General features: G+C 40.2%; 2 protein-coding genes across 49 annotated transcripts in view; one reads left to right on the top strand and one right to left on the bottom strand.

The window, feature by feature from the left end:
• EPB41L2 (erythrocyte membrane protein band 4.1 like 2) overlaps positions 1-26,579 on the top strand; it is a 392,946-nt gene that overhangs the window by 214,914 nt on the left and 151,453 nt on the right. For 46 of the 48 annotated variants that reach the window (XM_067010795.1, XM_067010772.1, XM_067010769.1 and 43 more), the window contains one exon: positions 801-2,053. The exons of the other annotated variants lie outside the window; for them this stretch is intronic. The gene's annotated coding sequence lies outside the window, so the exon portion shown is untranslated. Of the gene's footprint in view, positions 1-800; positions 2,054-26,579 lie in introns of those variants that run through there. 48 annotated transcript variants of the gene reach the window in all.
• SMLR1 (small leucine rich protein 1) lies at positions 7,739-25,531 on the bottom strand. The gene is given in 5 exon segments (XM_067011200.1): positions 7,739-7,824; positions 11,523-11,722; positions 11,724-11,775; positions 24,895-24,983; positions 25,452-25,531. Coding segments are annotated over 5 exon segments (507 nt in total).

Raw genomic sequence — 26,579 nt, 5'->3', positions numbered from 1 at the left:
ATCAAATCCAAGCTCTTCCTCTCCTGGGCTTGTCATGCCTTCTGTGAACTGGCCACTCCTGGTTCCCTGACCTGTTTCTTGCCTCTTGTTACTGAGGTCATTGCAGTAGCTGGACAGTTTTGTTGGCTGTTTTGTTTTTTGTCTGAATGCTCTTTTCTGAATTCATTATTTTTTGTCTATGAGATCAAGCTCATACTTCTCAGCCTGTTATTAAACAAGTAGGCCCAGTATTTTTTTCTTGCCTTCTATTACTCACCATACCAATACTTAGCTTCCATGACTTCCATTTCTCCACTGTCCTATCCCCTCCACCCCACCCCATTCATTCCTGACCTCCACCCCAGACATCTGTAAACTCACCTTACCTATCAGGCACTTTCTCACTTCCTTGCATCTTTCCTCATTCTTTTCTCCCAACCTGAGGCAGCTTTTATTCATTTCAGTGAAGTCAAAATCACTTTTTCTTCTTCTTTGAATCTAACTTTAAAGCCTACATTGGTTTCTCTTTTTTTTTAGATTTTTATTATATGAATTACCTCTGTTTTATAGTTAACTTTTTGGTCAGATTCTTATTTGCCACTTGTTTCTCATGTGCTAGTCAATCCTTCAGGTATTTTAAGGCCCTTAAGGGTGGATCAGGCTCTCATGCTTGTCTTCTGGTAAAATACTGTTTACTGTAGGACCAGGCAGATGGGAACTGTTGATTACTTGATTTGGAATTTGGTGAAGCTTACTTACATTTTTTTTCCCCAAGCCTGTCTTTGGAATATTTAAGCCTTGTCTCTTTTTTTTCCTCCTAGAAATTCATTTTATAGACAACATTCAACTTTGTGAACCTGAAAAATTTTGACCATTCCAAGTCTTAATGCCACACCACTGCTCCAGCGAATTTATACTACGACTGGTAACAATGGCCAGAAGCCTGAAGAATTAAAATGCCAACACCAAACCTTACCTTAACAGCTCTGGTCTATACCGTTCCCCCGCATTTTAATATATTATTTTGTTTTATAACCACTTCTAAATATTCTTGGTTATTTCTTTTCTTTGTTTTTAATTAGAGAGTTTTGTTTTTTGTTTCCTGTTTACTTTGTGTACAACTACCTGCTTTCTGTGACTCATTGTGATCAAATGATAGTGAACAAAGCCAGTCCCAGCTGGTAAGGTGCTGTTCACTGGAACAGGTGCTGTTGTGCGGAAAGGAGACTCTGTGACTAATTTCGATAGTGGCTTTCCTTCTTCCGGATGCTTCCCATTGAGTTCTTACAAGTCAATATTTACGGAGTTCTCAGTTTGCAGTAAATATACTTGTATGAGAAAATATTAATGCAGATTAAAGGCGTTTCTTACATCGTGAAAATTTTCTAATATTTGAGAATTTCATTGGGGCTATTTTTTTTGATATTGAGCCCTTTTGACTTTCCAGTACCGTGACTTTTTACTTTTAGCGTAAAGTCCGGGAATCTCCAAACTGGAGAATTATGATAAAGTTCACTGACCACGCACTGTGTTTCGAGGCCCTGTCGCACCACAGTGTCGATGCTTCTCAGACACGGGCTCTTCGGCAGCATTCCAGAAATAGGAGGGGAGAGAAAGCAATATCTACCCTCCTACTAAAATATTCAGGCAGCTTATAAACCTTAGTGCTTTCTTTCTTAACATGTCCAAATTTCAGTACTTTCATTATTTGAATACTCATGTAGAACACTCTGCTTTGTATTAAACCTCCTTGTCTCCATGTAAAACTGACCTTTTGTTATCGAGCAGGTATATCTCTTTCAGATAGTGTGATGATCCACACAGGTGTGAGGTTGCCAGGGCGAGGAGTTAGGGCTGTGGTAGTTTTTTTGACGGTTGTAAGAAGGCTACACCATTTAAAGCTGACACCAGAGACCTGATAGGGACTTATTAACTGTATTGAACAGTCTTTCCTTTGCTTTGGCCCTATGTATAGTTACGATGCCAGATTAGATTCCTAGCAGCTTCAAGTTGTATTAAATGATATTTTGCTTTCTGTAATACTGTTATAAAATAAAGTTTGTTTATTCTCTAAGCTTGTCACTTCTCTTTTTATGAAGGTTTAAAAAGATAAGCTCGAGTCGTACTGTCAGTCAGAAGTTCTAGTATTTTGTGGGATGTAGCATTTTTTTAAATCTGTTATTCAGATCTTTTATAATTTCATGGCTGCTGCCAGCATCACCAATTTCAAGTAGCTAAACCAGTGTCAAATGTTTGTAAATCTACTATTTAGAATGCCAGTTCCTTCTGCCTGGTTACATAATCCACCCCAGCTTGTACAAGTTCTCCAAGGCATATTTTTGCTTGTTTTCCTTTGTGTATTTTTTGTTTTGTTTCAGGAAATATCTTAGCTGCACCATCTGAAACCTGGTCCTCTGCTTCAGTTTTGCTTAACAGTCCAGTGGGTCTTAGTGCATCAGGCAGAACGGGCTCTGCTGAGGGCTGCGTCCGTGTCTCATCAGGATGGTTCGTTGTGAAGCTTTTGCCCAGACACATCAGATGAAGTGCTGGATTTTCTTTCAAACGTTAAAAGCGTTATATAGCACATGACCAACAGGGTGTGGTATATGCCATCTAAAACGTCCTGTAGAACGTCTTTCCCTAGCTTTTTAAAGTGAGCATGTTAAATATAATTTGCATGACTGTCTTCTTTGGGATCGGTTCCCACTGAATTATCTCTCACCTTGTGAAAGATCTTTCTCACTTTCTCTAGAATTATTACAAAAACAACTCCTTTCTGGGGAAGCATATCTCAGCAAGCCAAGCCTTAGAAATATTATGGAACCAAATGTGACTCTGTAAATATAATTTTCATCAGAAACTGTGTATGTGTAACATTTGTATTTAAAGCAGAGGTTGATCTGTCAGGGTTTTTTGAGAACCATATCCTTCCACATGGAAGGAAGTGATAGGAGGTAAGTATGTCTATAGCAGCTCCAGTGGAAGAGGAAATGCATTGTTCGGGCAGGGCTCAGTTTTATCAGCTGAGATGGCATGGACAGAGTTTGGTGTCCCAGAGACATCTAAAGTATCTGTGGGGTCTTGGTACCTAAAGAGCAGCTGAAAACAGTGTTGATCATGCCTCCTGTGACTATGGCAGCAAGACCGTCTATTTTAGTATTTTGTATTTCTTGCAAAATATTTGTCAGGATGTTATAATCTCATTCTGTGAACTGAGTGTTCAAAACCCCAAGTGATAGACTAAGAAAATAGGTCAACAGGGTTCACTGCCCTGAGACGTCCAGGCGCTAATTGTTTATCTTAAGTCAAAAGCAATATAATTTGGGGGTGATAAGCGGTAATTCCTTTTAGTTGTATAGGGTTTTTATGAGTATTTCACATAAACCTTCCAGCGATCCTGTGTGGAACACAGGAAACAGAGCAATGCATTTTCCACAGGCCACAGCGGGATAAAAAATAATGATGTTAAAAAAAAAATGTAGAGAGTTGGTGAATTTTTGGCATTTCACTGTTATGAGTAGCTTCTGTTTTCCTTTATGATGCACATAGCATTCCTCGCTGCGTAGACCACAGCTCATGGAGTGATCATCCCCAGGACTCCAGCAATGAAGCAAACTGTAGCCTAACGACTGCCCAGCAGGGACTTCATTATGTGTTCCCCTTACTTACGGATAAAATTATATAGTGTCTGAGAACATCATATAATTGAGAATTAAAAATAATAGGATAAGGATGAGTGAGTCGTGGTTTAGGTGAAACAAGATTGGCCATGAGTTGATGATTGCTGAAGCCAGGAGGCGGTAAATGGGGGTTCGTTATATCATTCCGTTAGAATATTCCATGGTAAAAGACTAAAAAATGCCATAAAGCCCGATAATTTTGTAAAAAGGTCCTGTCTCCATGTACTGTGAGGTAGTACATTGCTCTTCCGGGTATGGTACTCTGGTCAGTTTCCAGCAGTCTTAACGCAAAAAACAAAACAAAACGAAACAAAACACACACACCCAAAAAAAACAAAGAACAAACTGGCTTCAGACTCCTACAGATGGATGTTTGCCCTACTCTGAGTAACTGAACCATGTGACTTCAGTGAAGGTACTTAAACATCTATAAAGTGAGGGTAGTAATACATCCTAGTGTTAGGGGTATTCTCATGGTTAGATGAAGTAAAAATGTATAAAGTGCCTAGTGGAGCTCCTGGCACAATGCCCTCCAAAAGAGCGATCGCTATGAATACTAACAGTGGTGTGCATGAGTTAACCCACCAAAGGCAAATTATGGGAGATACTGCCAGTCTGAGCTGTGTTGTGAGAACTTTAGAACAGAACTCTGTACCCTTAGGAACTAGGTTACTTGGGAGGAGGCCTGTGGGAAGGTTTTGGCCTTGAAGTTGTGTGGACCCAACTCCCTTGTGAGCCCTGCAGTGTCAAGAACCCCTTATGGTCTACCCATTCTCTGCTGTGTGGCCACTGAAGTGGCTGGTGTAAGACAGCACAGTCCTTTCCTAAGACTCCGGCTGCAGGCTTCCTAACCACAGATTCCTTGATGGACTTCAAGGGGCTAGGCTTTCCCACAGTATATACAAAATCATGGGTATTTGCATTTTTCCTACAGGAAAAAAAAATGATTCCTATCTTTCATTAAATTTTCAAAAGGCTTCTTTATTACCTAAATAAAGGTTAGGAATCTCTGCTCTTAAGAATCTGGGTTTTGGAATATGGATTTGAATTTTTTTTTTTTTTTTTTTTGAGGTACGCGGGCCTCTCACTGTTGTGGCCTCTCCCGTTGCGGAGCACAGGCTCTGGACGCGCAGGCTCAGCGGCCATGGCTCATGGGCCCAGCCGCTCCGCGGCATGTGGGATCTTCCCGGACCGGGGCACGAACCCGTGTCCCCTGCATCGGCAGGCAGACTCTCAACCACTGCGCCACCAGGGAAGCCCGAACATTTTTTTAATGGAAAGAATTTCAAGCTGGTGTTAATTATAAATAAAATTTCTTGAATACATGTTTCCTGTTTATGTTCTGCCAGGGTGAATGAATGCCTTTGTGTAAATTCTGATAAACGCAGAGGCCTCTTTTGATTAACACACTAATTATAAAGTCAGAAAGCAAGACTCAAGAGCATTTGTTTGGAAAATTTTAACATTTTATAAACAAGGCAGAAAATTGATTTCCAAAATGTATTTAACAGTTACAAACTCTTATTCTGAGATACAGTTTTGCCAAAGAACTTAAGATTCAAGGAAAAGCTGTTGTTGGTGTGTGCACGTGCTTATCTGTTCTCAATTTTCTAGTTGCTACTAAGTTATATTTAGAAGATACTGGTGGCTGTTACCTGGTCAGATTACTTGGAAGTTTTTTTTTTTTTTTTTTTAAGGGTTGTAAATAATACTTCAGAGAACATGATGTGTGCCCTTCCTTGCTCCGTTTTCTGTTTTCTCAACGTGTATAGGCTCAGAATGTGAAGACGCGGTCATGGATTTGTAGTGTCCCGATGCCAAATTTCCAAATTACCAACACAGTTAATGAGAGAGAAAGATGTTATTAACAATTTTAGGTTAGCTCTGTAAAAAAAATTTTTTTTTTCATTGAATAAATGGCAATGTAACAAAACAACAACCATTAAAGTATTTTATTGAAGGTCTCATGTTGGGAAAACAATTGGGAGTTCATTCAGATACTAGAACATTAGAAATAAGGTTAGGAACTGTTGAGGTGAAACCACTTAGGAACATTTTTGGCCCCTGATGAAAGGCTTTGGAGCACAGGAGGAAACAGAGTATAGGATAAGGTAAGGAGACCAGCAGCCTGGTCTAGGTGGCAGCAGCGATGACAAGGAAGCAGGCAGTCCAAACCCGAAGGAACTCTTACCCTGTACTCTGAGCCGGTGGAGAGCAAAGATGTGACCGGGCAGCTGATTGGCTGCGCTCTGTGAGGGACTAGTCAAATCCAGTACAGTGCCTTCAGGCAGATGGTAGAAAAACCCTTGGACTTGCTCTTTCTGTAGGAAAACTACGTTTCTATTCCTCTCTACATATAAAGAACATTCATGACTCATGAGTTCAATGGATATTCTTTGTACTCATCTCGTTCAGCAGCAACAAAGGAATCAGGTCTTGCTTTACACAACTTGTTTATGTTGAGAACATGTATGTTTCGAGCTCCCCTGTAACCATAGTAGCTGAGATGCATTTTACCTGGTAAGGCAGAGGTGGTGGAATGCATCCACCAGAGTCATCAGTCAGGTTTATGTTGTACCTGTTTCCAGAAGAAGGTAGAGCAAACCCTGGTGGCTGAGCCACAGATTTGGCTGGCAGCTGGGAGTACGATGCATCCTTTCCACACCTTCTGTCCAAGAAAGCATTTTACATAGGCTGATTTCCACCAGAGGCTAAAAAGAGATCCCTCTCAGAATTTAAAGAATATTGTCATTCCTTCCATATGGCACGCACACTTATTCTAAATTACCTCAGTCTGGAGGCCCCAGGAGACATTTTCATTGTAATCAAATGCAATAAAATACAGAAATGAGTGTCCCCAGTTGAACAGTGAGTTTTACATTATGCAAGAAGTGCAAATGGAGACTAATAACTCACTGGATGCATATGAAGAATTTGAGACTGGGGTAGGGGGAGAGAAACAGAAAATATCTGGCACTAGTGGCGCATTCTTGCTTTGGGTCGCCCAGACAACCTTTTGCATGTTTGTATGTCACTGCAGAAATTGGTGCATTTCTTACAGGTGAACAACTTCATTAGGTTGTATACAGTTAATCAGTCTAATAGCCTGTTGGATTCATATGCAAACATAAGAATACAATCAGACTTACACTTAGGACATGTTAAGTGTGTTTTGTTAATGTGAGCTAGGAAAACTGTGAAGAGCCCGGTAGTAATCACAATCTATTTGAACTACTACTTTGAATTAAATGTTTCTTTTCAGTTATCTAGGTTGGCTATTTGGGGTTCCCACTGAAAGGAGAATTGTGCTAGTGAGATGTTGACTTCTTTCCATATTTAGAAGTAGCTCCCTGATGTTTTGGTTTTAGAGGCAAAAAGTCTTGAGTTATTCTCCATATGAGTCCCATGAACTTTGTGTCCTCTCCTTTTCTTACCAAATTGCCAGTATTTCCAAGTCATGTCGTGCTGAAAACTACTTTCATGGTGATCCATACCGAGTATCGAGAGACTCTGCTTGTTTTGTGGGTTCTCACAATGATGATGCGATTTGTGAAAGCAATTGGGAAAAGGGGAGAGCAAACCAAGGGCCGGAAATGATGCCTTAAAAGGTGTCATTTCAGTGTTGCCGAACTTCAAGGGAGGAAGTGGGAACTCTCACAGCAGGAATCCACAGGCACTCATCTTTTGCTATTTATTTGATCTCTACCAGAGTATCTTCACCTCCAAAGTCGGAATAATGTGGGCTTCCAGGGGATTATGTAATAATGATGCTTAAGAAATTTAGTTTGAGAATAGTGCCCTTCAGAGTAGACATAGTCCTGTAAAAGTTAAAAAGTTACAACGTACCTAGTCCATAGAGCGCATCCAACAAAATCTTACGTTCTTGTGACTCACCAAAGAACTGCTATTTAAGTCGAGTCTCATAGCTGTCCTCTTGAACCAGTTTTCAGAACAAGCATCTTAGTATTCTTTTTGTCTTGCTGTGGTTCTAGTTTATTAACTATTTGCTAAGCCATTGACCGTCGCTCTCTGACCAATAGATATTGACTGTGCTTTAGCCATTCATCAGTCCCCAACAGTCACGTCCGTTTCTTTCTCTGGTACCAGGAAGAGCTAGCCTTACGATTGTGTTGGTGATCAGGAGTCTGTGACAGTTCTTCATTAACTGAAAGGAAAAATACCAGTTAATACTGTGGAGGCAGCTGAGTGCCACTGGTCATTTACAACTCCTCAGGTGTTATTGGCCAGCATTTCTACCCTGGTGGCCCCAGCAACTTACAGAAGTCATGGTCATCAGAGCAAGTCCTATTGCAGGATCTCTCCTTTCCTCCTCAACCACTCCCCAAAGAAATAGAAATGCTTATTTCTAAGGAGTGGTCCTGGTTAGAGAGGGCAAATTACCACTGTAATAAAAGGTGTTACATACCAAGTATATATGTGTGTGTATATATATATATATATATATATATATATATAATTTTATTTATTTTTTTGCGGTACGCGGGCCTCTCACTGTTGTGGCCTCTCCCGTTGCGGAGCACGGGCTCCGGACACGCTGGCTCAGCGGCCACGGCTCACGGGCCCAGCCACTCCGTGGCATGTGGGATCTTCCTGCACCGGGGCACGAACCCGTGTCCCCTGCGTTGGCAGGCGGACTCTCAACCACTGCGCCACCAGGGAAGCCCATTCTCTCATTCTTAATTACTGAAGGCTAACTGCACGACAGGTGCTTTGAATGAGGAGCCAGGATGCAAATTCTAGAGTGAAAATGGGTGACCTGAATGATGACGTTGAAAGAAGAGAACTAGAAAGTGGAAAACTAGGAGAGAAAGCAAGAGAAAACCCATCATTCCCCAATGAGTTATATGGACCAAGCGAACCAAATGTCTGTGCCAGGCGCAATGAAGAGAGCTAGAGAAATAATTTATCCTTCTCCCGAAAGAGCTTGCAATTTGGCCATCATTTCATTTTAATGGGTCTGTTAAGGAGGGTGCAGAGATTAGACAGGTGAAATTAGCCAGGTGGCCGTGAAAACATCTGAGTTTGTAACTAGAATATTATGCAGGCAATGGAGTTTTCCTTCTTGGGCCACAGGTGAAGAAATGTAATCTTCTTGACTCAGAGCTAAGTCTTTATGCAGAGGAATCACCATCATCAGTAATTAGCTCTGTTACAGAAAGAGATTGATCGAGTCCCCTCAAACCTTTTGTAAAGTTCTTGCCTTAATTCTCCCACTGTTGGCTCTCATGTTGGTGATGTTTATTTGCCTGGGCTGAGAGGATTCCTCCATTCAGCAGGTACCTACTGAACACCTACTCTGTGTTCAATACTCCAGGGGTAGTGTTTTGGCTGAGAGGGCTAGCTCTGGAGCCAGACAGCCAGGGTTCAAATCCTGTCTCTACCATTTTCTCAGTGAGTGACCTTGGGTAACTTACTTAATTTTAAGTAAATTTTATATAATTAATTTTATTTCTAAATAAAGATCAATAATTTTATCTTTAAGTTTAATAATAGCTACTAGATATATTTTAACAATAGTTATTATAATGACACAAACACTGCCTTCTTAGAATTTATAAGTCAGCAGGGGTCATAATGACCAACAGTTGTTCAGAACAGGCACTGTTAAGAACCTTAGGTGTATTGCCTCACTTAATCCCCACACCAACCCTACAGCTCTGTCCTGCTATTATTTCTATCTCACAAGTGAAGAAACTGAAGCTTCAAGAGATTAGGTAGTGTGGCCATTGTTACAGACCTGGAATTCAAACCTCCATTTGGTTTGACGCTGTCATCTGAGATCTTAACAATTTCACTGTGCTAACCCTTACCTTACTCTTGACTTTTAGAAATGCTTATCTGTTTCCTTTTGGATTGCTGACTATCAAAACATACATATAAAGGTCAGTGAGAGATGCCTAGCCGCGCTGTACATTTTCCATACTTTAGTTAACTGTTTTAGAATGTCAGTTGCTGAGGCCAGAACCTGATCACTTACTTACCTGACCTTATTTTACATCTAGCTTCATACAAAAACTTTCAGGCATTCAAGAGACACAATTTCTTTTCCATAGTGACTATTTTTGGCAATGTTGGTTATTTTAGCAAGCAGTTTGTTCATGATCAGGGTGATAGTATTTTGGGCGGCACTGAAAGTAGCAGTTTAGGAATCTCAGGACTTGGGGAGATAGGATAATCAAAACTTACACCCGAGGAGAGGTGACATGTACCTGGCAGTGGTTGATGAAGCGTTTGGTGATGGAAAGTTCAAGACTCAGACCTCCACCTTAAGAGCTACTCCTCAAGGCAACTGACACAGAAGAGTGCAGGATGTTAGCGAATTTTCTTTCTTCCTTTGCGAGAAAATTGATGTTCTCTACATACTAATTAAATTTACATGCACCATTACCTCCTAAGCCTTGAAGTATGGAGATTAATGATGAATGATTATGATACCATCACATGCTTTCCATCACATCTTAAAATGCCTCTCTTGCCTGATGGACTAAGATTATGAGGTAGGCAAATGACTTCCTGTTTCAGGATGCAGGAATCCGGGGTCCTGTAAACACTAGTTTATCTGTCAACGTCCCTTTCTTTACAGGGACAAAATAGGAATGATTACACTTGCCATAACCCTGGTTGCAAGATTAATGACATGACATTTGACCATCTGTGTACAGTTTTTAAGTGGGAGCTGCTAAATAGAGATTCAAACTGGTGATATCTTATTTGGGGCCAAGTGTTCTCATTTGCCCTCAAACTGGAGAGAAGATATTACTATTTGCCCTTAGGAAAGCAGCTACAGAAAGAACTATAATTTTAAAAACCACATGTTCTCAGGGGTTTTTTTAATAAGAAAGGAAAATTTGGAATTAAAGGGATCACATCCACCTAAAAATGAAAACATGCCTAGTCTAAGGTTATCTGCTAACACTGGAAAATGTAATCAGGAAAAAGGATACACAGATCCCATTGGGAGAGGAGGGAAATATAAGCAAAGGATGGTTTGAGGAGGGGTTTTCAAATTTGTTTTTAGTACTTTAATGACATCATCCAACTTAACAAATATTACTGGGTTTTGATACTGCTAAAATAGCTATTAACCTCTCATATTAATCTAACATTTGCTGGGTACATTATTAACACATAGTCTATCAAGTCACAGTGCAGTTTCATTCATTTCAATTACAGCAGAATAAACAGGCTCAATCCAGGACCCAGCTTCTCATGTCCCAGTCACTTTAAACATCCTGAGGGTTTTGTTTTGGCTTTGTTTTTTTTTTTTTTTTTTTTTACCTTAAGACCCCAGTTTCATGGTAAATTTACATCAAGCCAACAAACTATCTGTTAAGGCTTGACATTTGCCATACACTGTGATAGCACAGTGTTGGCACATTTCCTTAGTAGAAGTTCAGTGGGTGAGGAGTGTGTGCCCACACACTCATAGGAACACACGTGCACACACACACACACACACACACACACCTGTCAGGTTGAGACGGCAGACCAAGACACACATTGTAACGTTTGTGAATCTATCGGCCTGAGAGACAGAGACAAGCAGTCACAGGTCCAGATTGCTGACTCACAGCTCTCCGGTCTGCGAGGGGCTGCAGTTAAAGGGTGCCCACGGCAGGCCTTCAGAGCCGAGGATGTCATCCACATTGCTGGAAAGATCACATTTTGCCACGTTCACCACGGAAGATATCTTAAGGGGGGGTGGCTCCTTGAGAAGCACCTACATATCAGAAAGATGTGTGGCTCCAGGCCTCCCAGAAAAATGCACGGTACATGGACTTGTTCCAAATGTGTGCCATGGGAAAGAACTCTAACCCCTGCCTTGTGTGGCTTCTCACTTACCCTCCATCAGCTTGATCCTGAAGTAGGCAATGAGGAGGAGGAGCAACAAAGTCACGGGCAGGAAGATGCCAGAGAGCAGGAACCAGCCTGGGAGCTCTCTCAGGAACTCCGACAGTATGGGACTCATTGCCATATCCCACAGACCACCGATGCCCCCTCAGCCCCGGGCCGGCGGGGTTCGCACTCCGATGAGGGCAGCTTCGCTGAGTCCACGCTTGTTTCCTTCTGGGGCTCTGGCCTTTGCTCAGCACATCTCAGTGGAACCTTTTGTGGACTTTGCTCTATTTAAACAGCCCCATGAATTCTGAGAGGTTTGCTGGCAGGTTACTCTGTAACTCAACTACAAAGTGTAGAGGAATTGAAAGGTGATTCTCCCAGGCCATTCCAGAGATGAGTATTTATCTGGCAAGGTTGGGAATGACACCAGGAGACCTAAATTTCTTTGTATTCAGGTTATCTGATATGAAAAGTACCAGACTTGAAGCAAACCTCCTTGTTGTATATATTCTACCAATATATGCCCAGACATAGGAAGAATTTTTCCTACATTTTCTAAATTTTAGAGAAAATATTAATTAGTAGCTATGTTAAGGTACCTGTGTCGAGAAAAAGTGAATTTTCCTTCATACGTAGTTTATACAACTAATAGCAAGAAAGGAGAAACAATTTTCTTTCCATATGTAAAAACTCTTCCTAATATGTCCTACTCTGAATGCTTCTCTGAGAGGTACACTGGTTTATTCAGTTATTCAACAAAAATTTAATTCTACTACAACCCAACCTCTTGACTAGATGCTGGATGTACAAGAAAAAGTCATGGTACCTTCCCTCTGAGAGTGGAGGCAGACAGAGAGAGAGAGAGTGGCCATAAGACATAATGGCGGAATGGATGGTTATATGGGCCCTGTTCCTTCTCCCCCTGGTGCATCAGTTTGTGCTTGCTGCTTTAGTAGCTGGCACTCTCAGCTGTTTCCTGCTCACACAGTCCTGTGGCCCACCCTTAGCAGTAGAAGGTGCCCCCTGAATGACAGTGATGTGGCTGGCGTGGTTAACTACCAAGTTTCTGGCAAAAGATTAAAAGGACAATAGACTATGTTGATGCTGGTTTATAAACTGAGTTGAGTTGCCATCCACTGCTTTAGTGAAAAAAGTTTGAAGATACTGGTCTACTAAACTAAAACCAACTAAAAAATCCTTTCTATCATTAAAAGGCCTCCTGGAGGATTTGGAAAATTTGGGCAGGGAGATTGGCAGCCACCTCCTTGGGCTGATTTCTCGTGTTGTTACCCTGTCCCCCATGGCCACTTGGGTGAGTGGCTGCCCTGTCAAGGGTATGCTGCTGTCAATGCCTCCTGAATTTTTCCATCAAGAGTTTTGCATGACCATGCAGAGTCTTAGTCCCAGCTGTAAAGTCAGCACCCTAATCTACAAAACAATAAGAATGGGGAGGGTCTCTGGGGTGCCTAGATGGCTTCCTAAGCAGTAAACGGTAAATAGATTTCTGTCAGATCTACCCCTACGTACTTCATATTTTATGCTATTGTAAAGAGCGTTGCTTTTAAATTTTCAATTCCTGATGGTTTGTTGCTGGTATTAAAGGTTTTCTTAATTTATTAAATGTATCACATCACTGGGAACTTTTAGAAGATTACATATTAGGATTTGTTAAACACCCTTTAGAACTTAAGAACTTTTATCAATAAAGACTCTCTTCCAAATTCACACTGGTTGCTTGGGTTAAGTAGGCCTAGCAGGTAGAAGGATAGAGATGTTTGAAACACTGGTAATCAGTCTATTTGATTGACCAGAATTTGGGGTGGGGTTCCATAGAGCGTGCAATATGCTACCATAATGACAGCAGATTCTTGACCTAGCCTTTTACCATGTGGTGGGTGTAATCATTAATGTCACTGGAAAATGTACATCTGTGAAAATAGAGGGACATGTTACATTTGGGGTTAAATTCTCCTGTTGACTTCCTTAGTAGTGAATGAGCCCACTGTTGATTTACATGACAATTTATGGCACAGTGATTGCAGATGTTGATGTGAGTTCCTAGGAAACTACTCTTATACCACCTATTATGCTCTTAGTGACAGCTGGACAAAAGCCTTTTTTGGATAACTGTGACCTATTGAAGGTGATACCAAAACCACCAGGCCTCTGATTTGGATTCTGTATTCATCTGAATAAGCCATAAAGGATGACTCATTCCAATGACATGGCGTAGAGCAGTGAAGGTTCTGAAGTCCATCAGTGGAAGGTGCCAAAGTGCTGTTGACTGATATCTGGAGAATCAAATTATGTACAGCTGCAAAACCAATAAAAAAAAAAAAAAACTAACAAATTTTAAATGAAGTGCTCTGATTTAATTATATGGGTGATGTTTTGCTGATGAAGCATTGCTCACTGTAAATGTAGTAATGACTGCTCCAGTGTGGGCCTTTTGGGTAGGAAAGCCTATATTCTCTAACCCTTGTTAACTGCCCTTCTGAACTTGGCTCATTAGCCCATGTCAATGAAAGTAGTATCTCTTGGCACCAATATTACAGTCAACACAAAAATAAGGGCTCTGAAATCGTGTGGCAGTGGTAGGTTATAAGGTACTCTTTCAATAAAAAGATAGACATGGAAGTGACAATGAAGAATTTAAATTCTTTGTGAACTTTGAGAAAAGGTCCACAGGCCTTCATTTATTCATATTTGAAGTAACAAATATTTTTTGAGGGTTTAACATGTGCCCTGGAGGCACTGATTTGGGGCTGTGAACATAATCATGGATGACAAAGTCCCTGTCTTTATGGAACTTACATTCCAGTGGGGTGTAGTAGTATACATCCCAGGGAGTAGTATAAACACTTCCCATGTTCTATCTCATTATAGTCTTATAACAACGCCTTTGAAGTAAGTACCAATTCTATAAAGCCCATGGAGCTTTCATAACTCATCAGTGATCTCACCACTAGAAATTGACACAGTTGGAATTTGAACCCAGACCCCAAACACTTATCCATTATATTCTGCCTCTCAACCTCCTAGAGATATAGTGTCAAGTCATGATAAGTGCTCTTCAGGAAAAAAAAAAAAGCAGGACAAGGAGAGAAGAGACTAACAGGAAGTGTTACTTTTAGGTGGGTGGTCAGGGAAGGAGTACTAGCCTGATAGAGCTGGTGTAACAAAATACTAAAGACTGGGTAGCTTAAACAACTGAAATTAATTTTCTCACAGTTCTGAAGACTGGACGTCCAAAACTGAGGTGCTAGAAGGGCTGGTTTCTGTTTAGACCTCTCTCTTTGGCTTGTAGATGGCTGGTTTTCCTCTTGCTGTGACCTCACATGGACTCAGCTCTGTGCTCGGGCACCCCTGGTTCTCTTCCTTTCCTTATAAGGGTACCAACTGTATTGGATTAGGGTCCCACCCTTATGACCACGTTTAACCTTAATTACCTCCCTAAAAGGCCCTATCTTCAAATATACTCACATTGGGGGTTAGGGTTTCAACATATGAATATTGGTGGGGGTAATCAGTTCAGTCCATTACAGAAGATTTCTCTGAAAAGCAGACTTTTTTTTTTTTTTTTTTTAAAAGCAGACTTTTGAGCAGAGTCTTGAATGGGAAGAAAGATGGAGCCATGAGCATATTTAGAAGAATGGAGTTTTAGGCAGAGAGAACAGCAAGTACAAAATTCCTGAATTAGGAATGTTTTTGGTGTGATAGGAGATGCACAAGTAGGCCTACTGTGGCTGGAGCACATTGAGAAAGGGGAAAATTGGTAGAAAATACACTTTTGAGAAACTCTGATCTAGAAACATGACGACACTGACAGTCGCTCAAGAAAATGTGCCCACAGGGGGGTCTGTGAAACGAATTCTACAGCATTTTATTAGGCATTGCTTGGAAAATGGTTAAATAAATGTAGAGAATACTGGGGTAAGATGATTTCTTTACTGCAAGGTTTCTTAGAGCCTTAAATTTGGTAGGGCGCATTGTGAATCCCCAAGAGGAATACAGCATGAGTCTTTCCCAAACTTACTGGACCATTGAGTCCTTGTTGCCAGGAGAATCTCAGGAGATCACAGTCTGCAGAACGAGCTTTTGTGTATCGGCCATTAGGTAAGAAGATTTGTCTTGGTGCTCTGAGTATCAACCCTACCCTAAGTATCAACGTATAGGATTGGTATTCTTAGGTAGGGAATGGTGGACAGGAATCAAGTTATTCTGAGAAATTATGGGGCTTTTTTTACTTCCGTATTTGTAAATTGTACTAGCACAGACTGGCGCCAACAATTCAAGAAGCATGAACATTGTCTAATTCATTAAATTCCCCAAGTATCAGCCCATCTCACTTTACAAAGTTATTTTGTTTATAGGAAAATGATCTTGTCTCATTCATGAAACTCTTTGCAAGTTTATTTTGTTCGTGGGAAGATGGTCATTGGAACATGCCCACCTGACACAGTTTCTTTTTAATCCTGTCTTATTTGGGGTGCTGATACAAATTAGATGTGTCTGTTCATTAGCAGTGGGCTGTGACAGGAGTGGGTAGCTCTCTGGGAGTAGCATAAGGATGAACGTTTGCCCCCCAGGGTCTCCAGGGAGGGGCGGGCACTTTGATGAACCAGAAGTGACTTGTTGCTTGAAAATGTTTAGAACATCAGAGGTGAAAATTCTGTTCAATTCAGCTTTTTCTCTCCATTCACCCATTATGCTTTGGTCAATCAACATGACCAAATAAGATATAAAATAATCTCTTATTTTATATCTCTCATATAAATCAGAGATAAGAACAGAGACTGATTTATGCTAATTTGAGTTAATGAAGTTTAAATTTCAGCACCCCTCATTGGCCTGGACCCTTCCAAGACCCAGGGAGGGATACCGAAAATATATGCACGTGGTGTTAGTTTCTGTAGAGTTTGCAAACAAAAGATATATTAGCTGCAATAGATATCTTTCCACTCCAGATTCCCATCTTTCACACTCTTTATGTCAGGAAGTGTTGGAGCAGCCATGGAAATTTTGGGGACAGCTCTAGGGGGAAGATGAGCTGGGGACACATTTAATTTGGGTTGGTGGAAAGTTTATGTGTTTTGCAGTTGTTTCTGTATATAGTTAAGTTGTAGTTAGCTGTCTTGGTGTAGCAATGACTTTCAGGGGTACTCATACCACCCCCTGTGCTGTAATTCTTTGCATTGTGACCCAAATTTTCAGGGGCAAAAGGTTGTATCACAATTTGAACATGTCTTACACACTTAACTTCAGAAGTATGTGGAAAGTGGGAGAGAAATAGGATTTGAAATGTATGGGGCCAGAAGCTGCTGTGGAAAATTCTTCCAAATCTCATGCATGTAGAATTATAAGTGGAAGATTTGATTTTTTTTTTTTGGAAGATTTGATTTTTATTCCTGCTCAGTCAAGATGAAAGTTCTCTCCTGCAGTGTATACAGTTATGAACACAATATGCATTTTGGTGTTAATAGAGTAGAGTAGAATTTGTCAGAACTCCTGTGTCTGAGGATGAAAACCATCAGCAATAATACTACAAACAGTAAGTGCATCTTTGTGTAATGTTGCACATTTTAAAGATCCCAAAGCACTGGGTTACATTTTAGGGTGTATGGTAGATCTTGTCTTGACAAAGCGTGGCAGTTCTGGACAACAGAGAGTACTGAATTGGAACCTGAAGAAACCTGTGTTCCAATAACAAAACTAAATGTATTTCTGAAAGTTCCAAGTGTGTAATATAAGGGAAATTTGATCATATGGTTATATAGCACAACATAATAGAATGGTAATTAAAAACACATTTAATTCATCTTGGAATTCCTTAATTTCAGATTATTTTTGTGTGTTTCAAAATCATGGATTATACCAAAATTCAAATATGATGAGAGGGAAAGTTCCCAGTGGAGGCCAAAATAAAAAACGGAAGGATTGACAGAAGCTCCAGAATGTAAAATAATTTGCTTGTTAGCTTTTTAAAATTTGTAATTTATTTCGTTTCTCAGTCTACGTAAATATTCACTTTTATCCAGGTTTTTGTGTTTGCAATTTTGTATTTTTTTTCTCTGAAATAAGGACCTACAAAATGTATAAGCTTCAGACCTGTATTACCTGGGTCTGCTGCTGGGTAAGAAGAGAAATGTTCCAGAAGAATAAAGCCTGAGACAAGTACTGGAGAACCTTGCTCTAATTTCTCTAGTTTATGCTTCTTGCCATAATTTCAGGAGGCTGACCCCTTTTCATTGGTCTCTCTGGCTATTTGGAGGCTCTTAAAGGCAGTTCTAATTTAGAGGGAGGTGGTGAAAGTGATTCTGCAGACTATGTCAGAGACGAGCTCTACCCAAGCAAGAATTAAAATTTAACCCAGATATCATCAATTGATTTTATGGGTTTTTTTTTTTTTTTTTGTAAATTAAGACTCAGCCTTTTCTTGCAATATAATACTATGCTTAAATATACATCCCGGAGAAGATAATCCAGCGTAATGCCATTACACAGGTTTATAGCTGACCTTTGAAATCTAAATCTAAATTTTCTTTGAAAAAACCCCCACAATTTTGTTTCTGTTTCCCTTTAGAAAAAAATCCTTGTGACTTCTGCAGTATCCAAACAGTAAATCCAGTGTTTATTTAAGTTTGAGAGTTTGCAGATGACTGACAAATCTATCGTTTTGCACAAGCCCTGCTTTCCGTCGGAGAGCTGCAGTTTAGAGATTCACTGCTACAACATAGGCGAAATCCTTTCCTTAGCAGAGTCAGTATAATGCACAAGTTTGTATTAATCACTGAGGGTAACCTAGAAGGCCATTACTAGAACTTTTGGCCCAGGTCGTAACAGGAAAATAACAGCTGTTTGTATAAAGAAACTAGGAGCTCATTTGCACAGCTATTGGAGGCAATAGGGAGATTAATGCATGTTGTCAGTTATACAGGTTTAATTTGACTTGCGCTAAAATAGCATCAATACACATCACCCCTTTGCCATTCATTCCTTCTGAATGCTGATTAATTTACTCTCATTTCACCCTGACTGCTGCCAGGCAGTAATGAGTCGTAGCCATCTGGCAGTCCTATTTTATCTTGCCCATTGCCCCTAAAAAAAGCAGAGATGAGAACAGTCTTTTCCTGGGCGTCCATCCAGCTGCTCAGAATTCCCAGCCGTCTTTTTGGGAATGCAGGGCAGATATCCATCCAGACAGTGAATTCTTGAACTGGCACGTGGTTTTTGTGTTGAAGCTGGTGAGCCAAAGCCTCCTAATTTCAGAATTGGGAGGGATGTATAAGAGAGCCTGTATGTCAGAGTTAACAGTTAAGTCACATAGAAAGAGTAAAGTACAGCTACTGCTATAAAGTGGTATTTTATAGATGCATAATAATACAATGTACACAGAGATAAGGCTCTTTACAGACATATAAAGCAATACTGTTAATAATGTCTTAACTCCTGAAAGAACAGGAAACCATCTGGTCTCGGTAATTGCTTCCAAATATAATTTTTTTCTTTTCCTGATGTCTTCAGAAAAATCAGACATATTACCTCATTATGGGTAAAAGAATAATAAATAAGATAGACATAAATTTGATTCTATTTCATGGACACTGTTTTTAAAAAAATCCACTTTGTTGAGGTATAGTTCACACACATTAAATTCTACCCATTTAAGTCTATATTTCAATGTGTTTTGACACATTCACATACTCATGTAATCATCACCACAATCAAGATATAGAATATTTCCATCGGTCCCCCGCCAAATTGTCCTTGTGGCCCTTCCTGGTCAGTCTTCACTACCCCAACACCAGGCAACCTCTGATCATCTGTCAATGTAGATTAAATTGACCGTTTCTACACTTTCATAGAAATGGAGTCTTACAGTATGTATGCTTTTGTGTTTGACTTTTTTGCTTAGCATCATTCATCCACACTGTTGTATTTTTCAGTAATTGATTCCTCTTTATTGGCGAGTAGTATTTCAGTCCATATCTATTCTGTATCACTATGGCTATGCCATAATTTGTTTATCCATTCACCTGTAGATGGACATTTAATTTCCAATTTTTAGCTATTATGAATAAATTTGTGTACATGTCTTTGTGTGTACATATCTTTTCATTTCTCTTGAGTAAGTACAGATTTGAATAAGAACAGAATTTCTGGGTCTTATGTTAAATGTATGTTTAACCTTATAAGAAACTATCACACGGTCTTCCAAAATGATTATGCCATTTCACAATCTCACTAGCAATGAAGGAGGAGGATTCTAATTTTTCCACATTCTCACCAACACTAGGTATTGACATCTTAAAACATTTTTATCTGTGCTAATGAGTATGGAGTCCTATTTCATTATGCATTTAATTTGAATTTCGTTGTGTTTTAAAATATAGGTTTTGGGCTTCCCTGGTGGCGCAGTGGTTGAGAGTCCGCCTGCCAATGGAGGAAACACGGGTTCGTGCCCCGGTCCGGGAGGATCCCACGTGCCGCGGAGCGGCGGGGCTCGTGAGCCATGGCCGCTGAGCCTGCGCGTCCGGGGCCTGCGCGTCCGGGGCCTGCGCGTCCGGGGCCTGTGCTCCGCAGCGGGAGAGGCCACAACAGTGAGAGGCCCGCGTACCACAAAAAAAAAAAAAAAAAAAAAAAAAAAAAAAAAAAAAATATAGGTTTTGGGCTTCCCTGGTGGTGCAGTGGTTGAGAGTCCGCCTGCCGATGCAGGGGACACGGGTTCGTGCCCTGAGCCGGGAAGATCCTACATGCCGTGGAGCGGCTGGGCCTGTGAGTTATGGCCGCTGAGCCTGCGCGTCCCGAGCCTGTGCTCCGCAACGGCAGAGGCCACAAGAGTGAGAGGGCCGCGTACCGCAAAAAATAAAAAAATAAAATAAAATATAGGTTTTATTATTCTTCAGGTATAACAAAGTCAATAGATCATGAAATGATTGCTGTAAGGGTCAGCAAGGACCTAAAATATTAAAACATAAAAAATATAGAATAAAAGGCATGATTAATACCCCTAATGACTAATGATGTTGAGCATTTTTTCATGTGTTTATTGGCCATTCATATAGCTTCTTTTGTAAATTGTTCAAATTTTTTGCCTATATTTTTATTGTGTTGCCTTCTTAATGAGTTATAACTAAATTCTTTATAAATTATGCACACAAGTCCTTTGTCAGATATTTGTATTGTGAATATTTTCTCCCATTTTGTAGTATGTCTTTTAATTTTCTTAGTAATGTCTTTCAAGGGGCTTAAGTTTGAAATTTTGATGAAGTCCCACTTAATTTGTTCTTTCACACTTTTTGTGTTTTATAGAAGAAATCTTTGCCTACCCTAAGATCATAATAATTTTCTCCTATGGTTTTTTGTTTGTTTGTTTGTTTTGTTTTATTGGTTTTTTTGGCTGTGCCACATAGCTTGCAGGATCTTAGTTCCCTGACCAAGGATCGAATCCTGTGTTTTTTCTAGAAGTTTAGTAGTTCTAAACATTGCATTTAAGTCTGTGATCCATTTTGAGTTAAATTTTTATACTGCCTGAGGTAAGGGTCAAGGTTCATTTTTTTCCACAAGCAACATTTGTTGAAGAGACTTTCCTTTCTCCAATGAATTAAATTGGCATTTTAATTTTTACTGAAAATCAATTGACTATATATGTAGGGATCTATTCCTAATTCTTTGTTCTGTTCCATTGATCTGTAGGTCTATTCTTCTGCCAACACCACATTCTCTTGATGACTTACTGTAGCTTTACAGTAAGTCTTGAAATCAGGAAGTGTAAGTCACCCAAGTTTGAATCATTTGACTAAGTCCTCTTCTTTTCCAAAAAATTTTAGAAACAAATTTATAAAACAAAAAAAACAACAAAAAAAAAAACTGGCTGAGATTTTGATTGGAATTGTGTTGAATCTACAGATCAATTTGGATAGAATGACAATCTTAGTAGTATTGAGCCTTCCAGTTCATAAATATGGTCTATATTTCCATTTATTTAACTTTTGAATGTTCTCTCAGTAATCTTTTGTGGTTTTCAGAGTACAGGTTTGCATATATTTTATTTAATTTATTCCTAAGTATGACATGTTTTGGATGCTAGTATAAATGGAGTTAAAAAATTCCACTTCCAACTGTTTGCTGCTAGTATATAGAAATACAGTTAATTTTTTAATATTGACTCTGTATCTTAAAAACTTTCTAAGCTTGCTTGTAAGCTTTAAGAGGTTTTTTGTTTGTTTTGTTTTTTTGTTTTGCTTTGTGGTACGCGGGCCTCTCACTGTTGTGGCCTCTCCCATTGCAGAGCACAGGCTCCGGACGCGCAGGCTCAGCGGCCATGGCTCACGGGTCCAGCCGCTCCGTGGCATGTGGGATCTTCCCAGACTGGGGCACGAACCCATGTCCCCTGCATCAGCAGGAGGATTCTCAACCACTGCGCCACCTGGGAAGCCCTAAGAGGTTTTTTGTTGTTGTTTTGTTTTTTGGTAAATTCCTCAGGGGTTTTTATGTGTCATGTGTACATAAAGAGAGTTTTACCTCTTTTAAAAAATTTTTTAAAATCTGCATGGCTTGTTATTTTTTTTTTTTTCTTGCCTAATTGCACTGGCTAAGGCCTGTAGTACAATACTGAATAAGTAATAAATGTTCTTTCCTTGGAAGTTATTCTGCTTAGTTTCTTACGGTTTCAATCTTGCATGCATACATTTGTGTTGGACAAATGACTCAAGAGGATTCCTAGGCAGATTTTTGAAACTGTTTCTCTGCTTAGCTCTCTCCTCTTGGGGTCTCTGCTCTGCAAATTCCAGCTGCCTTGTCCTCCCCAATTCCCAGTCTTTGAATCTTAAACTCTTAGGCTCTGTTTGGGTTCACCCTCCCTGTCCTGCAATCTAGAGACTGTCTTTCAGCAGAAAACCTGGGTAATGGTAGGACTCACCTTATTTTTTACCCTACTTGTAGGGTAAAAGAGGATCACAATCCTCTACTGTCCAGTGTTTGAAAATGGCTTTTTCTGTGTTTTATCAAGTTTCCTAGTTTACAACAGGAGGGTACTTCTGCATCCTGTTACTCCTTCATGGCCAGAAACAGAAGTAGATACTATTTAATTTCTAATTATCTACCAGTTTATTATTATTATTAATTTATTTTTATTTCAAAACTTGATGTGTGACTTAGCCAGTTTTGTTCTAGTAACAGAAGGGAAATTTTGTCCAGTGGTTCTCAACCTGTCTCCCATTAGCCTTATTTGAGAGCTCCTAAAACATTCCCATGTTCAGGCTGCTTCTTTGGTGATTCTGACTTAAATGGCATGGATTGTTTTTAAAGCTCTCAGGTGATTATAAGTTGTCACAAAAAGTTGAGAACTACCAGTTTACTCGAAACTCTACAGAACTTGCCAATGATGTGTTCCTCGGTATCCTGGTGTGACCAAAATGGCTTACAAGTGTCCTGAGTCACAGACCTATTCATCCCTGGGGACAGCCAGTCTTAGCCAGAGCCCTTGCCCCAGCAGGAATCAGCATCCTCAGTTTACTCCAATGTGCCACACAAATGCCATCATTTCCTGAGTGTGTTGTGACTGTAGAACATTGGAGCTTTAGAAGTAAACCCTCCTTCAGACTCTCTCATCTTCAGGCCCCAGCTCAAACGTCACAAAACCTTTCTCTGGGGCTTCCCTGGTGGCGCAGTGGTTGAGAATCCGCCTGCCGATGCAGGAGACACGGGTTCGTGCGCGGGTCCGGGAAGATCCCACATACCGCGGAGTGGCTGGGCCCGTGAGCCATGGCCTCTGAGCCTGCGCGTCGGGAGCCTGTGCTCCGCAACGGGAGAGGCCACAACAGTGAGAGGCCCGCGTACCGGAAAAAAAAAAAAAAAAAAAAAAAGGGCTTCCCTGGTGGCGCAGTGGTTGACAGTCTGCCTGCCGATGCAGGGGACACGGGTTCGTGCCCCTGTCCGGGAAGATCCCACATGCCGCAGAGCGGCTGGGCCCGTAAGCCATGGCCGCTGAGCCTGAGCGTCCGGAGCCTGTGCTCCGCAATGGGAGGGGCCACAACAGTGAGAGGCCCGCGTACCGAAAAAAAAAAAAAAAAAAAGTGAAAAAAAAAACCTTTCTCTGACCCCTCAAGGACCATCCTTTTTCCTTCCCACCCATTCCCTTCACAACACATGTGTACTTCTATGACAGCAATATTAGTGTTTTAAAATCTGTTTCTATTTAAGATTTTAGTCCCTGGACGGTAGAGGATGGTTTCTTTAATATCTTCTTGTCCTTTCTATTACCAAGTAGAGTGTTTTGCATTTAATATTTATTCTTTTTGGGTAGGCCATTTTGGAGTTTAATGTTTGGAAATGTTCTGTGGGCAAAAATATTTTCTGTCTTATTAAAAATATATTCTGTCAATGTATGTTTTCAGATTTGCTGTAAGTCAGTTGGGTAGGAGAGGAATACAAAGCCTGTACTTGGTGTTACATTATTTATAGCAGCTCTTGAACTTGGTTCACATCTCTAATCTTTTTTCACAATTAATTTTGTCCTTTAAGAAGAAGAATTTGGTATTGCCTTTCTACCTTTAGGTATTTATACTTCAGAAATAAAATGGATTTTGATGAATTTTGCTCTTTATACCATTTTAGCTTTTTAGGTCCAGATATTTTTATTAGGTGAGATTATTTTTTTAAATTAGTCAATAAATATATTGGATGGAAAATGAATTTCCAGAGGGCTAATTTGGAAGAAAATGTGAATGTTCATTGATATTCTTGTTGGCATAATCTATTTGGCCATATAGCACCTAGCTTGGTATGTTTACTCAATTCTTTTCTTACATTAATATTGACATGTCCAGGATTACTCTGTTCAATATAGTATCTTTGCATAAGTTAGGGAAATTCTCCCCATCTGAGCGTTGCTTGGCAAACAGAGCAAAGCCTGCATCGTAACCCATTCACCTGGGTCAGGAATCCTTGCACAGGGCACTATTTGTACAACCTGCCATGGTAGCTCTCTGATGACCTCTTTACTTTTAGGACAGTTTGTTTCTGTATAATTTGGCATATTTCCAGGAGATAAATGTAGACTTAATATCCTCCAATGAGTATAAGACGCATGAGTACTAATTGTGAAATTAACGTTAGAGGGAGAAATTAAGGAGGTCTTCACTAGAGTCATTTAAATCTCAGTTGCATGGTTTCTCCTGTGGAAAAAAGCCCAAAGGAGATCAAAGGTAGAAAATTAGGTAAATATTTACCACATGCTAAGGCAGGGGTGAGGGGACCTGTGGGAGCCGGACACTGAAAATCTTTGGCTGATGTCTTCCATTAATGGCATGTTTTGGTTGGCTAAGACACAAAGGAAACAGCACATTTGCCAAGTGGATGAACATGCACTCACTTAGCTTCTGGCCACGAAGAAAAAGGGTGAGGCTGTCAGCTGTCAGGGAGGAAGAGCCAAGGACAATGCCGGAAAGTGCCAGAGTAATACTAGGAAAGGACCACATAAGGAGTCCCTTTGTGAGCTAATGACTCTGGAATCTTTAATTTCTCACCAACCATGAAATTTAATTTTGATGGGATAAGCACTACACTTATCCACTGACTACGAACTTGATGCCTTGGAGCCATTTCTCAGATTGCACGCAGGGAAGGGAATGGAACAACATTTACTGAACAGCCCTGTTTGCTCTCCAGAGCATCTGATGCCTTCACATACACTGTCTCATTTAAAACAATCCTTAAATTGTCCCATTTGACTTAAAGAGGAAGATGTTGTCATTGGCAGAAGGGACGAGTTGGATGTTTCTGTTATAGGTTTTGCTGGATGGAAGTAATGAATTCTACTTAGGCTTGACTGTATTTTTCTAGTTGCAAATCACAGTGAATGATGGTCTTAAATAAATGACCTCATTCATTATTTTTTTAGTACATGTTTTCCTTTCTTTTTTCACTTACTGGTCCTGGTTCTGTTTTCTTTCCCGCTGCTGGTTTTCTTGATCTGCTTTACCCCTTCTCTCTTTATTTCTGGTTAACATCATGTATCAGTAACCTGCTGTGTCCCCAAGCCCTCAGACCTCATTTGTTATACAGGGCTCTCCTCCAATCAGGGCTCCATCAGAGGCTCTCTGGGGTTTTTATTTAATGGGCTTCAATCAAGGTCATTAAGAGAGATCTATTCTGCAATTATTTTTGCATATTTTTCCTTTTGTTTCTTAAAGTAGAAATATCTTCACAGAAAAACAGGAATCTCTGTCTCATCCTCTCTCCTGGTTTATTATTCTTGTTAAAACTGAGTCTGGGCTAATGGATATTCATATGGAGGATTAAGTGAACAATGTAAGAGAAGAATATTATGTTTGCTATTGTGATTGATTTAACCTGTATTGAAGAAATAGAATAGATATAAGGTACCACTCAGTGCATACAGGTGATGGAGGGCCAGGCCCATAGGCTTATAGAAGTCATATCTCAAGGAGAGCTCATTGGATCTTGGGACTTGGCAGGTGCTGTCTTCCAATGGCTGACTGTGTAGACTTTATATACAGATATTCCCAGTGCAAAGTCATCACTTTAAACGTTTTGATTTTGAAAAACCTGGGCAGTTCAACATTAGGAGACTATTTAAAATATTCATCTCTGGTTTTTTGTCAAGGACAATCTGCCTTCACATTTTTGCTTCTTTACATTTAGATCTTCATGTATCCAAGCTCCAAAAGTGAGACCTCTCTTCTTGAGGAGCAAACAATTTAAATATAAAATGTTATAAAGGTACTGAACAAACTGCAGTAGGGAGGGGGATATTAATCATGCCTTTTTATTTTCTGTAATTTTAATCCTTTGACATCTTGGAGCCTTGCTGATGCTGGAAAGGCTGCTCTTCCCAGACCTAGCCAATTACTAGAAATAATAAACAACTTCACTACCAGAGAGCATGCCTCTCATATGTAAACTCACCAATCCAGAGATCACACAACCCTCCTCTACTGGGTGTTCATACTCACGGCTAATATTCCTCTGCCCTAATCACACTAGGGCCAGGTACTAGACAGCTAGAAATAACCCCTATATGCCAGAGCCTGCTGA

This window comes from Kogia breviceps, chromosome 13 (assembly GCF_026419965.1).
Source record: "Kogia breviceps isolate mKogBre1 chromosome 13, mKogBre1 haplotype 1, whole genome shotgun sequence".
NCBI lineage: Eukaryota > Metazoa > Chordata > Mammalia > Artiodactyla > Physeteridae > Kogia > Kogia breviceps.
Note: the sequence above shows the minus strand (reverse complement) of the source record. Positions and strands in the feature narration are given on the sequence as shown.